The following is a 13,449-nucleotide window of genomic DNA, read 5'->3' as shown; positions in this document are numbered from 1 at the left end:
CCCCCCCCTTACTACTCTCCTGGTTTACCATGGAAACAATAACAGTTAGCTGGTGGCCCAGACCTGCAGCTAGTTGTGCTAAGTCAGCCATGAGGACAGGAGGATCCACCAGACACAATAACAGTTATTGCAATGACTACCATACCTCCACAGAACATTACTCTTACTATCACCACCACTACCAAGGTGTACCCCAGAGGGATTTCACACAGCTACTCACACAGCTACAGGGACTCACTGGTTTACGAGGATCCTACCCCATTTAGCCTAAAAGCAATCACAACACATCACCACAGTTTTCTCCGTGGGAGACCATTCCTTACCTGTAGAACTACTACACCTGAGTAAATGACAAGTCACCAGTCAGAGCCTTAAATAGATACAAGTTTCTCTGTGGTGTGTGCGCGTCCATGTGTGTGATTACTTTTCAATACAAGTATTTAGAGCATCTTAATTTGAAAGAACAAGTAGTTGAATTTTGGAATGCATTTAAAAAAAAAAAACTATTTGGAAAGATTTGCATGTATTTACAACGACTTAAAATAAATATTTTAATTATTTGGTGTGAATGTAGTTAAGTTTCGTTTGAAAAAAGCTATGCAGGTCTCATTTGACTTATTAAATCGCAATATGCAGCCCATACTTTACATTGGTGTCTCATGATAGAGGGACAAGATGCCATGTTATGTTTTAAAAACCATTTCTAAAAGCTCGTTTGACACGGAGCAGCAAAGTATTTGAAAAGGGGTTCAAATAGCGTTCCAGGAAAGTTTTGTATAAGTAATCGTTTTGTTCTGTGTATTTTGAAATAACAGACACTCAAATACACATGTATTTGAACCCAGGTCTGATGTGCAAATTGTCATGTGTATAAGTGACCTTTTTTGAGGGCTGACGGTGTGGATGGAGATGAAAGAGCCACTTTCCACTCAAGAGGATGAATACAACCAAATAAAATGGCCGTTAAACTTTTGTCTCTCACAAATAAATAAAACATGCCACTAAAGCAATAAAATCAATTTCTGACCAGTTTTGCAATAACATACCCTTTAATACTGTACGACTGCTTTGATATAAAATAGCGGATATTTTACAATCAATTTAGCCTAAGCATTATAACTCAAATGCTCGCAAACAGGTAAACACTGGCTTGTATAAAACAATTAAATAAATACATGTTAAAACCCTTTCCTCGCCATGATCATAGATTATCACTTGTTTTTTTGAATGAAAAATAACAAATATGTTCACTCAAAACACTTTAACCTTCGAAGTTTTGACATTGACATCATCTACGACAGTCAGCACGGCTGCCATGACAACCTAAAATAAAAAGGAAGACAGACAACCTAAATATACTGACAGACAAAACAGTCTCGTCCATGTTCTTATACGTACTACTGATCCGGCAGAAGTGCATATTCCAGTGGAGGTCAGCAGGTCAGATGACGGCACATTAACACAATGTGGATTACCGTGACAAAGAGAAAAGTGGTTTGACATAATCCACTTGAGTTGAGGAGGGAGGCAGATGGAACAGTCTTAACGTCTTTACTAAATGCACGTCTTCTGTATTGCTATTCTTGACCTGTTTCTGTGCTGCCATTAGCATATACAACAGCTGAGTGTGTTCTGCCTGTGCTGGAGTCTGAAAACATTACAGAATGGAGAAAAGACAACAGCAAAGTAAGAGCATGTGGTCATTTCCCTTCCCCAAATCAGTGGAAAAAATGGTCTAGGTTCACACACAAAGACAGACTTCAATATTGTCTTTTTGCGATTTCTCCCAGAATGCCATTGGTAATCCTCCCCGTTTGCTCCTTCTATCTGCTCCAGAAGACTGTTGGCTCAAGTGACTCCATTGTTGTAGTCTTTGAGAGTTAAGGCGTCGTCAGGGTTGTATTGATTAGGGCACACCGTAGCAAAACGTTTTACAATGGAAAATGAGCGTTTCTTACTGGACAAGGTGATCATGTGGGCTGGGCCAGGTCACCTCCAGTAGAGCCCTCCAGGAAGGGTTCCTCAGCCCTCTTCACTGTCCCGGAACGTGTCCACACTCTGGGCTAACTTCTTGAAGGTGGGCCGCAGACCTGGGTCACCATTCCAGCACTCTGTCATCATGTTGTGGATCTGAGGAATAAATAGATACATTTGACAATTTAAAAACGCAAATACAAGCACAAAAGTGGATAATGCACTTAAAATCATTGAGGATGACACACAAAAGTCCTCTTTAATAAATGGTTCAAAAAATGTAACATTGTAGGTACAAGCTACACAGTAGACGTAGCCTACTAGGCAGAATTGGGTTACACATACAGTATAACATAACAAAACAAAAAAGGACAGGACGACATTGTCATAGCCACAGAGCAGGACTCCCTCAGCAGATCAGCGATCTCTGGCTCCTAAACGGAGTTAGATGATGGTGATGTCAGTTGATGCCATAGAAATATAATGACGCAATTGGCTTGCTGGCCCTGATGTCGTCCACAGCTCAGCCTCTCTGTAGCCTGGAATTCGTATTCCACCACAACTAACGTGTAGCACCCACTTGGGTGCTGCTACAGCGCAGAAAAAAGCCCACAACACATCAGTCCAGAGCAGCAGTCCTCCTCGCTACGAGCTCGCTGCCATTTCCATACTGCAGTCAGGTCACCACTGATCCAGAAGCAGCCGGTGTTGAAATGCATCTTTTAAAACGCAAATATTAGCCAGCTAGCTAAACCTGACAAGTCATCCTGCCATCAGTCCTGCAACTCCATGGGTGAAAACAACCAGATATATCCAATCAACAACTCAATTACTAATCAAAAACTAAAAAGAGTATAAAAAAAATATTTAAAAAAAACAGCTAAAAACATAAAATATGTAAAACATTTACAGAGCTCTCCGTTTAGGCTGCCTTACAATTTTGTTTAGATGGCAATAAGATATACACAAGACACAGAAACAGACAGAGACAGACGGTCAGCCTCACCTCCTCAGGACAGCCCTGGGGAGCAGGGAGTCTGTATCCTCTCTTCAGGAGATCAATGAGGTGATACACTATCATCTGACCCTGCTTGTCACGGCCCATCTTATCCATGAACACCTGGGGGGGGGGGGGGGGGGGGGGAGTAAGAGCTAGGTTAATTACAGCAGTTTAAGGATGGTAGGTAAACTAATCAAATTAGCTCATTTCAATTAACCATATACAGAGACACCACATGGTACAAGAAATTGTCTTTAATGGTCATAATGACGACAAGTCTTAATCAAGCTCTTTGCACTTTTGTACAAGTTGGCAGTATCAAAAGAGAGAACGGTTGAGGGAGACAGTTGAGAAAAGTGATGAGAGACAAAGAATGACCGTGTGAGGTAGAAGAGGAAAAGTAAAAAAAGGGAAAAGAGACGTACGGCTGGAGGACTGCAGTCCTTGTCGCTGTGGGTGTACAGCTCGTATAGGACCACTCCAAAGCTCCACACGTCAGAGCCCACTGAAAACTTGCTCTCAGTCAGCGACTCGGGGGCATACCTTCAACACAACGAAGCAACATGAACTTACAAATGCAAATAAGCATACACACAAATGAGCTTACAAATATATATAAAACATACACACAGCGGTGATATAAAAAGCACAAAAAAAAGAGACCCTTTAAAAAGGGGTTATAAGTCAAATATACAGTCAATCATTAGTTAAAATAGTTTCCACAACATTAATAAACAGTCAATCCTTTTTTTCAAATTGTAGGATTGGTATTTTGGTGCTTGCCAATTAGTGAGCTCATTTGTGACTAACTTCATTAATAAAAGTAACAATCGACTACTGTCTTAACCACAATTCTCCCACTGCCTGTTAAAGAAGTTGCAGTATGGGGGCGGAGCTAGCATGTTGGAGTGAACGGCTGTGCGTGAGAGGCTCCTGCAACTTTTTTGCGAAATAATCTAATTTAACCTACGTTATGGCACTTTTTACAACAAACGTTTCTTTCTAATACAAGATTGTAACTTTTTATATGAAAATGCCGAGTAATAAGCGACCAAAGGACAATAAATCCACAGCGGAGGCCTACTCCCCACTAAACAACGAGACAGACATGGCGGGAGGCACATGCAACAACGTGACACTTACAGAACTTACCCGGGCTTTGGGGGAGCTACGTGTTGCTATAGCTGAGGATCTTAAGGCCACTATTGCTGAACTGGACACCAAAATCGAGAGCATCATTCGAACGGTCGCTTCGCATGGCCAGAGTATTGTGGACCTTGAGAAAGCTTCTGAATTCAACGCTGGTAGGATCGACGAGTTAGAGAAGCTATGCACGTCATTGCAGGCTTTCTGTGAAAGTGGTGGACCTGGAGGGCCGATCCAGACGTAATAAACTTTGCGTTGTTGGTCTGGCAGAGGGGGTAGAGGCGGGCTCTCGCCCCACCGACTTCTTCGCCAAGCTATTGAAGGATGCAATGGGATCGGATGTTTTGGATTCGGATCCCCAGCTGGACCGCGCACATCGCTCCCTTGTCCCAGTGCCTGGACCGGGCCAACGTCCTCGCCCAGTAATCATCTGTTGTCACAGTTTCAAGACCAAGGATCTTATCCTGCGTGAAGCTCGAATGAGGGGCAACCTGTCACATAAAGGGCATCCATTCTGTGTCTATGAGGATTATGCGCCCGATGTGGAAAAGCATCGCGCCGACTACAGAGATGTCATGACCAAACTCTACAAACTCCATCTTCGCCCAGCCTTACTCTTCCCTGCAAGACTAAGAATTACCCCGCCTTTCAGTGAGAGGATTTGGCTCTCCTCGGTTTTGGACGCAGAGAAGTTTATCCGGGGATATACACCAATCCCCCGTACAGGTTAGAGTGCCTTGTTATTGCGTGTTAGGGTCTGCTCATGGACTCGAATCCATACTATACCATATTGGGTGAAAACGTATTAAACAGGCTCAACAAGGGCTACCGAACATGTAAGACGCTGAGCTGACCAATGGATGGCGGTCAGAGCTCTCAATTAACGTTACATTCACTTTCATCCCGGCTGTGCTCAGCGATGCATATTTTTTACTTCCAGGTTTGATCACTGACACCTTCGGACGGATATACTTATATTCCCCCACTTTTGTTTTGTTTCGTTATTTATTTTACAATCCTTACATTATTCTTACTACCATACCATTTATTTATTGCTTGCAGGGGACTGGGGGTGATGGTTGGGAGGGGGCAGACACCTGGTTAGCAAGTTGATGTTTTGTGCCGTTCTGCCTTTGTCTGGCCGTGGGCCTCTCTCCCGACTAGAGTCCCACCAGCCCTCTGTAGTGCTTATGTCTGTGTAGGTGTGCGTACATATAATTACTATTTGTACTTTATTACTATTTTCTCTTAGCATTTTAGTATTATGTATGTGTATATTTTAAATCAGTGTAGATTGTTATTCTGGGGTATGAATGTTTGTATGTGTATATGTGCATATGGATGTATATACATATTCTTTAAATATATATTTTTATATATGATTTTTTTGTGTGGGTATGTATACATACATGTATATGTGTGTATATGTGTGTGCGTGTGTGTATGTATAAGTATGTGTATGTATATGTGTGTATGTATATGTGTGTATGTATGCGTGTGTATGTATGTATGTATGCGTGTGTATGTATGTATGTATGTATGTATGTATGTATGTATGTATGTATGTATGTATGTATGTATGTATGTATGTATGTATGTATGTATGTATGTATGTATGTATGTATGTATGTATGTATGTATGTATGTATGTATGTATGTATGTGCGTGCGTGCGTGCGTGCGTGCGTGCGTGTGTGTATGTATGTATATATATATATATAAAATGTATATATTTTTATTTATTTTTTATTAAACATATTTTGTTTATGGGGGGAACGTTTAATTTAACAAATCCTTGTTCCGGTCTCCTGACCCACAGTATGTAAAGGTACGGCTGACTATGTCGGTTGCGGATGGTTTATTTTTTGACCGGCAGTGCTTAGCGATATAATCTTGAGGCTATATCTTGCTTATCTCTGGGATTGACCCAGGATGACGCTTAAATGCGCAATATGTTTAAGTTGCAACTTATTCGGTTTAGGTTTATTAGATGCTAACTGAACACTTAACTCGCGGGAGCCTCCTCAGTTCATATGTTAGTAGAAGTTCTAGGATAGTGAGAGGTGAACGTATAGTTGGGATTTTATTTTTGTTTTACCTCTTGTTCGAGGTCGCGCTGTGCTTTTTTGGCATCGGCCAGACAATGTGTTTATTATTTTAATTTTTCCTTTTTTTTCTCTCCTGTTTGTACATGCCTGTTAAATGTGGGTTGATGGGGGGGGGGGGGTAAGTGTTGGGGAAATTAGGGGAACAGGGTGGGAGGTAAAGGTGCTTGCAGGGGGGGAGGGGTGGGTTGGATACTGCTCGGGTGTAGGTGCTACATATGCTGATCGTGATGGTTTGGTGCGCTTTCTTACCTTTTTATCAAGTTACATGGTATGCAGGCCACCATAGGAACTACAAACGAGAGGAGGGCGGGGCTTACATTCACTTCCTGGAATGTCAAGGGTTTAAACGAACCAATTAAGAGGGGCAAGGTCCTAGCCCACTTGAAAGCACTCTCGTCTGATATTATATTTTTGCAAGAAACCCATCTGAAGAATAACTCTCATAGCAGACTTAAGTGTAGGTGGGTGGGGCAAGTGTATCACTCTAACTTCTCTGCCAAAACGAGAGGCACAGCGATTCTGGTACGGAAAGGAATTCCCTTTCTACATAAAACCACTATTGCAGATAAAGAGGGTCGGTATGTGATCGCAATAGGAGAAATCCACTCTACCTCAGTAACTCTACTAAATATCTATGGGCCAAACATTGACAACCCCTCTTTTTTCAAAAGAGTCCTTGCCCTGATTCCAGATATCTCCCATACTAACCTGGTCATTGGAGGGGACCTTAACTGTGTGCTAGACCAATATTTGGATAGATCCTCTACCCGGCGAACCCCTACCTCCTATTCAAGCGAATTCTTGAAAACCTACATAAAAAATTCGAACTTATTTGATATATGGAGGATCGCTAACTCTACGGGTAGGGAATACTCCTTTTACTCTCATGTTCACAAGGTTTACACTCGAATTGACTACTTTTTGTTGGATGCTAGACTACTCCCCTATACCTGTAATGTGAGGTATCATGATATTATAATCTCGGACCACAGTCCACTCACCTTCTCCCTGAGATTGGGTGACATTGTACCAAACGAGAGGGTCTGGAGGTTGAATCCTCAGCTCCTCACAGAACCAACATTCTGTGAATATCTTAAAGACCAAATTACATTTTTCTTTGATACCAACGACAACACAGAGACCTCCCCAGCATTATTGTGGGAAACACTGAAGGCTTATCTGAGAGGCTGTATCATCTCCTTTCAGGCTGCCAGGAGTAGGCAAAACAGATGAAAACTGGAAGAACTGGAGGGACAAATTCATTTACTGGATAGGGAGAATGCTAGCCACCCATCTATGGAGAAACATTAAAAAAAATTACCTCTTTAAAATTTGAATATAATCAGATTCTCTCAGCTAAAATTGCTACATCTTTTCTCTATGCCAAGCAAAAATATTTTGAGTATGGTGACAAACCACACAAATTACTCGCCAGACAACTTCGAAAAAATGTGAGTGACCGAATGATTCACAGGGTTAAATCTGCATCTGGGGAATTACTCTCTTCCCCCAAAGACATCAATGACAGATTCCGGCAGTTTTATGAGACTCTATATACATCTAAAGCGGATCCTAACCCCTTATTTATGCAAACATTTTTGGAGGACTGTAATCTTCCTGCCCTGAACCAGGAAGATTCTAACTTCCTGAATAAGGAAATATCTCGATGAAATTCGAGAAACAATTAAATCTCTAAAGAGTGGCAAGACCCTGGGCCCAGATGGATACCCTGGTGAATTCTATAAAACATTCAGCAACATGCTCTCTCCCTATCTGCACAAAATGTTGGTTCAGGCCAATGAGGATGGAGCTCTCCCTTCTACTTTGGACGAAGCGTTCATTACAGTTATACATAAGAAGGGTAAAGATCCAGAAGAGGTAGGGTCATACAGACCAATATCTCTCCTTAATACAGACCAAAGAAACTCTGGCTAACAGGCTTAGCACTTTAATTGGCAAATTGGTCCATTCGGATCAGACCGGCTTTATCCCTAACAGAAACTCATTCTTCAATCTCAGGCGCCTCTTCAATATTATGTATTCTCAGAGGTTACCCAACGTGGACCTTGCCGTCATATCTCTTGACGCCGAAAAGGCCTTTGACCAAGTTGAGTGGCCCTATCTATTCAAGGTCCTACAGAAATGTAATATTGGATATAGGTTCATCAATTGGATCCAGCTTTTATATAGGAACCACTGTGCCAGAATACTCACTAACCAATCATTGTCGCCCCGATTTAACCTCAACAGAGGGACAAGGCAGGGTTGTGCGCTGTCGCCTATGCTCTTTGCCCTAATTATCGAACCGCTCGCTCAGACGATTAGATCTCATGCAGCAATACACGGCTATAATACTAAAGATACTCTAAATAAGATCTCCCTATACGCAGATGACATCCTCCTCTATGTAACAGAACCCCAGGCTAGTATCCCAGCTATTCTTGATGTGATCAATTTGTTTGGTACCTTCTCGGGATACAGAATAAATTGGAACAAGAGTGAATTAATACGGTCGCAAAATACCTCCTGGCTAGAACATCTCCCATTTAAGTTATCTTCAGAAAAATGTACCTACCTAGGAATTGTAGTTACCAAACAATACTCCTTACTATTTAAAGAGAATTTCCCCTCTCTGATACAAAAACTCAAAGCAAACATATTATTTTGGAGAACTCTCCCAATTTCTCTGCTCTGAATAATTAATGCCATTAAAATGGTCTTCCTCCCACAACTGCTCTACCTATATCAGAACATCCCAGTATTCATATCTAAATCCTTTCATAAACAGCTGGACTCAATTATCAATCCTTTCATCTGGGATTATAAAACACACAGGATAGGTAAAAAACACCTCTGTAAATCCAAGATGGAAGGAGGATTGTCTCTCCCAAATTTTATATTTTATTACTGGGCTGCTAACCTCCGCATTGTTACGTTTCTGCTGGATGATGTACTTCCGGCATCCAGCTGGCTTAGTATGGAGCGTGAGGAGTGTCACCCCTTCTCTATTGGCGCTTCGATGTTGTCGCCTGTCAATCTGGAGATGTCACTTTATTGTAACAATCCTATTATACATAGCACAGTCCGAATCTGGAAGCAAATTAAAGTCCACTTTGAGCTTAGACCAATGTCATTCATGCTCCCTGTCGCCAGGAATCCCTCCTTTGCCCCTTCTAACCTTGATAACACCTTTGAGCGATGGGGAGAGTTGGGGATAAGTACCATAGGGGATTTATACATAGAAGGGACCTTTGCTTCCTTTGAGTTGCTGAGGGAAACTTATAATCTTCCCAGAACTAATTTTTTCAGATACCTACAAATTAGAGACTACGTTAGAAAACACCTCCCAACATTTGGGAATGCTAAACCTTCCATGTTTGACGGATGCATAAAAATATGCCCCACCTCCGATAAACTGATATCGCATCTATATGATGCTTTTCAATCTGTTAGCACACCTTCTACTGATGCCATCAAGGCAAAATGGGAGGAAGAACTAGGGACTGACATCTCGGTGGCAGACTGGGAAGAGAGCTTGGAGTATATCCACACATGCTCCATTAATTCCAGACATCGTCTCATACAATTCAAGGTATTACACAGATTACACTATTCCAAAACTAAACTGCATAGGATATTTCCTGACACATCCCCTACATGTGATAAATGTCAGGCTACTCCACTGCTTTGCCCTATGCTCTAGCTTGCATGGTTATTGGGGTGGAATTTTTGGGATCCTCTCTGAAGTTTTGGAGACTTCAATAGATCCAGACCCGCTTCTGATAATCCTGGGAGTATCTGAGTCCCTAAACGGATTAACCAACCCCCAAAAACAACTAATCTCGTACGGTCTCATCTCTGCAAAAAAACGAATCTTGTTGTTTTGGAAGAGGAGGGAAGCGCCCTCTACCAAATTATGGCTCAGTGAATTGGCAAACACTGTACACTTAGAAAGAATTAGATATATTCTGAACAATAAATTATCAACATTTGATCAAATCTGGCAGCCTTTCCTCTCCTACTTGGACGAGTCGGCGCTGTGAATTTGTACTTATTAACGCACTCTCAATTGTAATATTTTAATCTACCTTTGGGCAGCATGTGCTGGCCCTGCCACCCGAGCAGTTGGGAGGGGGGGGGGGGGATAGTGGGGACATCTTCCCTCTTTCTTTCTACGTGTCCTTGTTTTGTATGTCGTGTTTTGTATTATTTGTTCTGCACCCAGAACTCTGGGTCTTGTTGTTCCTGTATGCTCTTTTATGTTTAGATAAGAATTGTATACCTGTCTTGTATACCTACATTACACCATTCTTGTGTGTGTTCAATAAAAAATATTTGAAACAGGAAAAAAAAAATAAGTTGTTGCAGTATTATTTCTCACCAGAAGATGGGGCTCTCTCCCGGCTCTCTGACGGTGTAGTAGTCCTTGTCCTGAGGCAGGACCTTGGTGAGCCCAAAGTCTCCTATCTTCACCCTCAGCTCACTCTCTACCAGGATGTTACGGGTGGCCAGGTCTCTGTGGATGTAGCGCTTGGTCGCCAGGTAGTCCATGCCCTGCAGGAGCACACAAGTAGAGTTCAGTGAGTTCCTGTGAAGTCATAAAAATGACAGTCCACAGTAACAAACACCAGTCTCCTGATGAGCAAGGGGCCGTCTGCATTCAATGTAATCAAGTAGTAGAAACAGAGTTTAACAACATTTTTGTCAGTTCTTCTCCATTGGTTTTAATGGAAAATTGCTCTCCGCTGCAAAAGTTTGTGGACATCGCAGCAGTAAATGGGGAGGGCAGGACTTGAAAAAAGGTCAATCGTCTTTCTCAAGTATTTGCACAGTATTACAATGTACTGTGCTGTAACAGTCCTGTACCTTGCAGATCTGTGAGGCGTAGAGCAGGAGTTTCTTGTAGTCGAAGCGATCCTTGTTCTTGACGAGGTAGTCTCTCAGACTGCCGTAGGGGAGGTACTCCATGATCAGATGCAGGTTCCTCCGACCTAGGATATGGTTAGAATTGAATAAACAGCACAGCAGTCAGATGCATAGCACTACAACACTTTAGCTTGCACTCATTTCCAGTGATTGAAAGTTCTTGTTATGATGGTCATGTACCGTACAAAGCTGGGACATAGTAGCATGATTCATCTCAACAGTTGAATATTCAAGGAACAATGACCCGAGAGAAGATTGTGGTCATCACACTTTGAAAAACATACTGATCTCACCAGCGCTGTAGCACACTCCCTTGTACTTGACGATGTTATCATGCTGGAGGGACTTGAGGATCTCGATCTCCCGTTCAAAGTCTCGGAGGTGTTCGGCTGTGCTGTGCTGCAGCTTCTTGACTGCCACCACCTCCCCTGTGTTGTCGAGCAGAGGATCGTACCTACACATCTCCACACTGCCAAAGTTACCCTGAGAGAGAGAGAGAGAGACAGACAGAAAGAGAGGGAGAGAGAGAGACAGTGCGAGTTATTCATCTCGGTTAACCCAGAACTTAACCCTTGTGTAGTCTTAAACATTCTGTACACTCCACTTGTCCAAAAGGTCAAAAATTACATGCCTTCACTAGACCCCTAAAATAAAGCAGCTTAATTGAATTTTAAACCCCAAATCTATTTAGCATGAAGAAAAAAACCTGTCATTCATCAAACGTTGTGAATATCTGGGTTTTCCCTCTTCACAATGCAGAAAGTAGAAGAAATGTGCAGAAAGTAGTTTTGAATGCATTTTATTGAAGGGAAAAAGTATTTTTTGGCAACATAGTGATATATTCTTATATACTGTACAATGAGGAATTCAACTACAAAATACTATTATTCTCCCATTTTTTGAACCATTGTCCACACCCACAAGGTGCATAAACAACAACAATAAGAAAATAAGATAATAGATACAAAACAAAAATGTGAAGAACATAAATCAATCAACTCTAATTAGCACATGTAGGACAGTATGCAAGTATGTGTGGATGGACTTTTCAGATGCATTTCTCACACGTGCAGCACATAGTATTTGTTTTAGTCCTTCTCTGGGGGGCAGAATTGGCATCTCCTCCTCTTGCCTGCCTCAGCTGCAGCCTCAGGTGGATCAGGACAAGATTCATCCCCCGAACAGCTTTCACAAGCGCTGCTGTGCGAGGGAGGCGCTCTTTTCTTTGAATGTGTGTGGTTACAAGTGCCTTTCCCAGCTGCTCCAGGAACACCCTCCTCTTGTTCCGCTTATCAGGCATCCAGGTAGGGTTGATCTTGTTCCATATCACAAAGACATTGTACGATGACACATCAATGACGTTATAGAAGATGACCAGGGGCCAGCGGGCAGTCATCCTCCTGCAGCTGTAAGTTCCAATCACCTTGTCCAGGTTGTCCACACCTCCTTTGTGGTGGTTGTAGTTCCGGATGATGGCTGGCTTCCTGTCCTCACGATCACTGATCTCAGCCGTTTTGTGCAGTGTGCTCAAGAGGACCACATTCTTGTTCCTCTTTGGGAGGTAAGAAACTAGAGTGGCGGTGGAGGTGAAGGCAAACTTTGATGAGAAGGCCTCTCTCCCCCTTGTTGCGAGGAGTGCAGGAGGGAGCTCATCAGGCTTGTTCTTCTAACTGTGCCAACCATGGTGATCTTCCTCTTCAGGAGTTGCTGGCTGAGTTCATAAGAAGTAAAGAAATTGTCACGTGACATTGTGCCCCCTCAGTCCATCTGTCACATCAAGCACAACCTGGTTCTTCTCCGGGCCTCCTCTGGTCCGCTTCTACATAATAGAATTAACAGTGAAAATCACTTACATTAGAGAAATAAAAATTGAACCTCTGAATGGTACCAGTTGCTTATCCACTGTTACTTCAGGCCCAGGGTTGTAGACATATGGCAGACGCTCCACCCACTTCTCCCAGACCTCTCTTATTGCCGCCAGTTTGTCTCTCGCACGTCTTGCAGGTCTTAACTCACGGTGATCAAATCGTAGCCTTCTTGAGAAAGTGTGAAAGACTTTCAGTGGCATCGCGGCACGGAAAAATCACCCTTCCACTCTCTGCATCCCAGAGACTACATGTAGCCTCGCCTCGGGACCTATACACACCCGCTAAGATTAGCAGCCCTATGTAGGCACGCAGGTCAAACTCATCCTTTTCCAGTTGTCTTGACACTTACAGAAACCCTCCAAATTTGTCATCTCCAGGAAGATTTTTTCAATGGCTGGTGTGATGCACATGTAGAATGTTGAGGCGAT

At 42.5% G+C, this 13,449-nt stretch overlaps 1 protein-coding gene across 4 annotated transcripts in view; it reads right to left on the bottom strand.

Annotated features, from left to right (window-relative positions):
- Nucleotides 1-1,030: 1,030 nt before the first annotated feature.
- LOC139408917 (tyrosine-protein kinase JAK2-like) overlaps nt 1,031-13,449 on the bottom strand; it is an 81,662-nt gene continuing 69,243 nt past the window's right edge. For 2 of the 4 annotated variants that reach the window (XR_011634333.1, XR_011634334.1), the window contains exons 19-25: nt 11,447-11,636; nt 11,094-11,218; nt 10,609-10,781; nt 3,400-3,517; nt 2,981-3,094; nt 1,959-2,130; nt 1,031-1,648 (exon numbers count right to left, since the gene is read on the bottom strand). Coding sequence is in view for 2 of the 4 variants with exons in the window: in XM_071153375.1 (XP_071009476.1) it covers nt 2,023-2,130; nt 2,981-3,094; nt 3,400-3,517; nt 10,609-10,781; nt 11,094-11,218; nt 11,447-11,636 (828 nt within the window). In the remaining 2 variants the exon portion in view is untranslated. Of the gene's footprint in view, nt 2,131-2,980; nt 3,095-3,399; nt 3,518-10,608; nt 10,782-11,093; nt 11,219-11,446; nt 11,637-13,449 lie in introns of all 4 variants that reach the window. The other 2 variants (XM_071153375.1, XM_071153374.1) reach the window with 1 other exon arrangement.

The sequence above is a fragment of the Oncorhynchus clarkii genome, chromosome 5 (assembly GCF_045791955.1).
Source record: "Oncorhynchus clarkii lewisi isolate Uvic-CL-2024 chromosome 5, UVic_Ocla_1.0, whole genome shotgun sequence".
NCBI lineage: Eukaryota > Metazoa > Chordata > Actinopteri > Salmoniformes > Salmonidae > Oncorhynchus > Oncorhynchus clarkii.
Note: the sequence above shows the minus strand (reverse complement) of the source record. Positions and strands in the feature narration are given on the sequence as shown.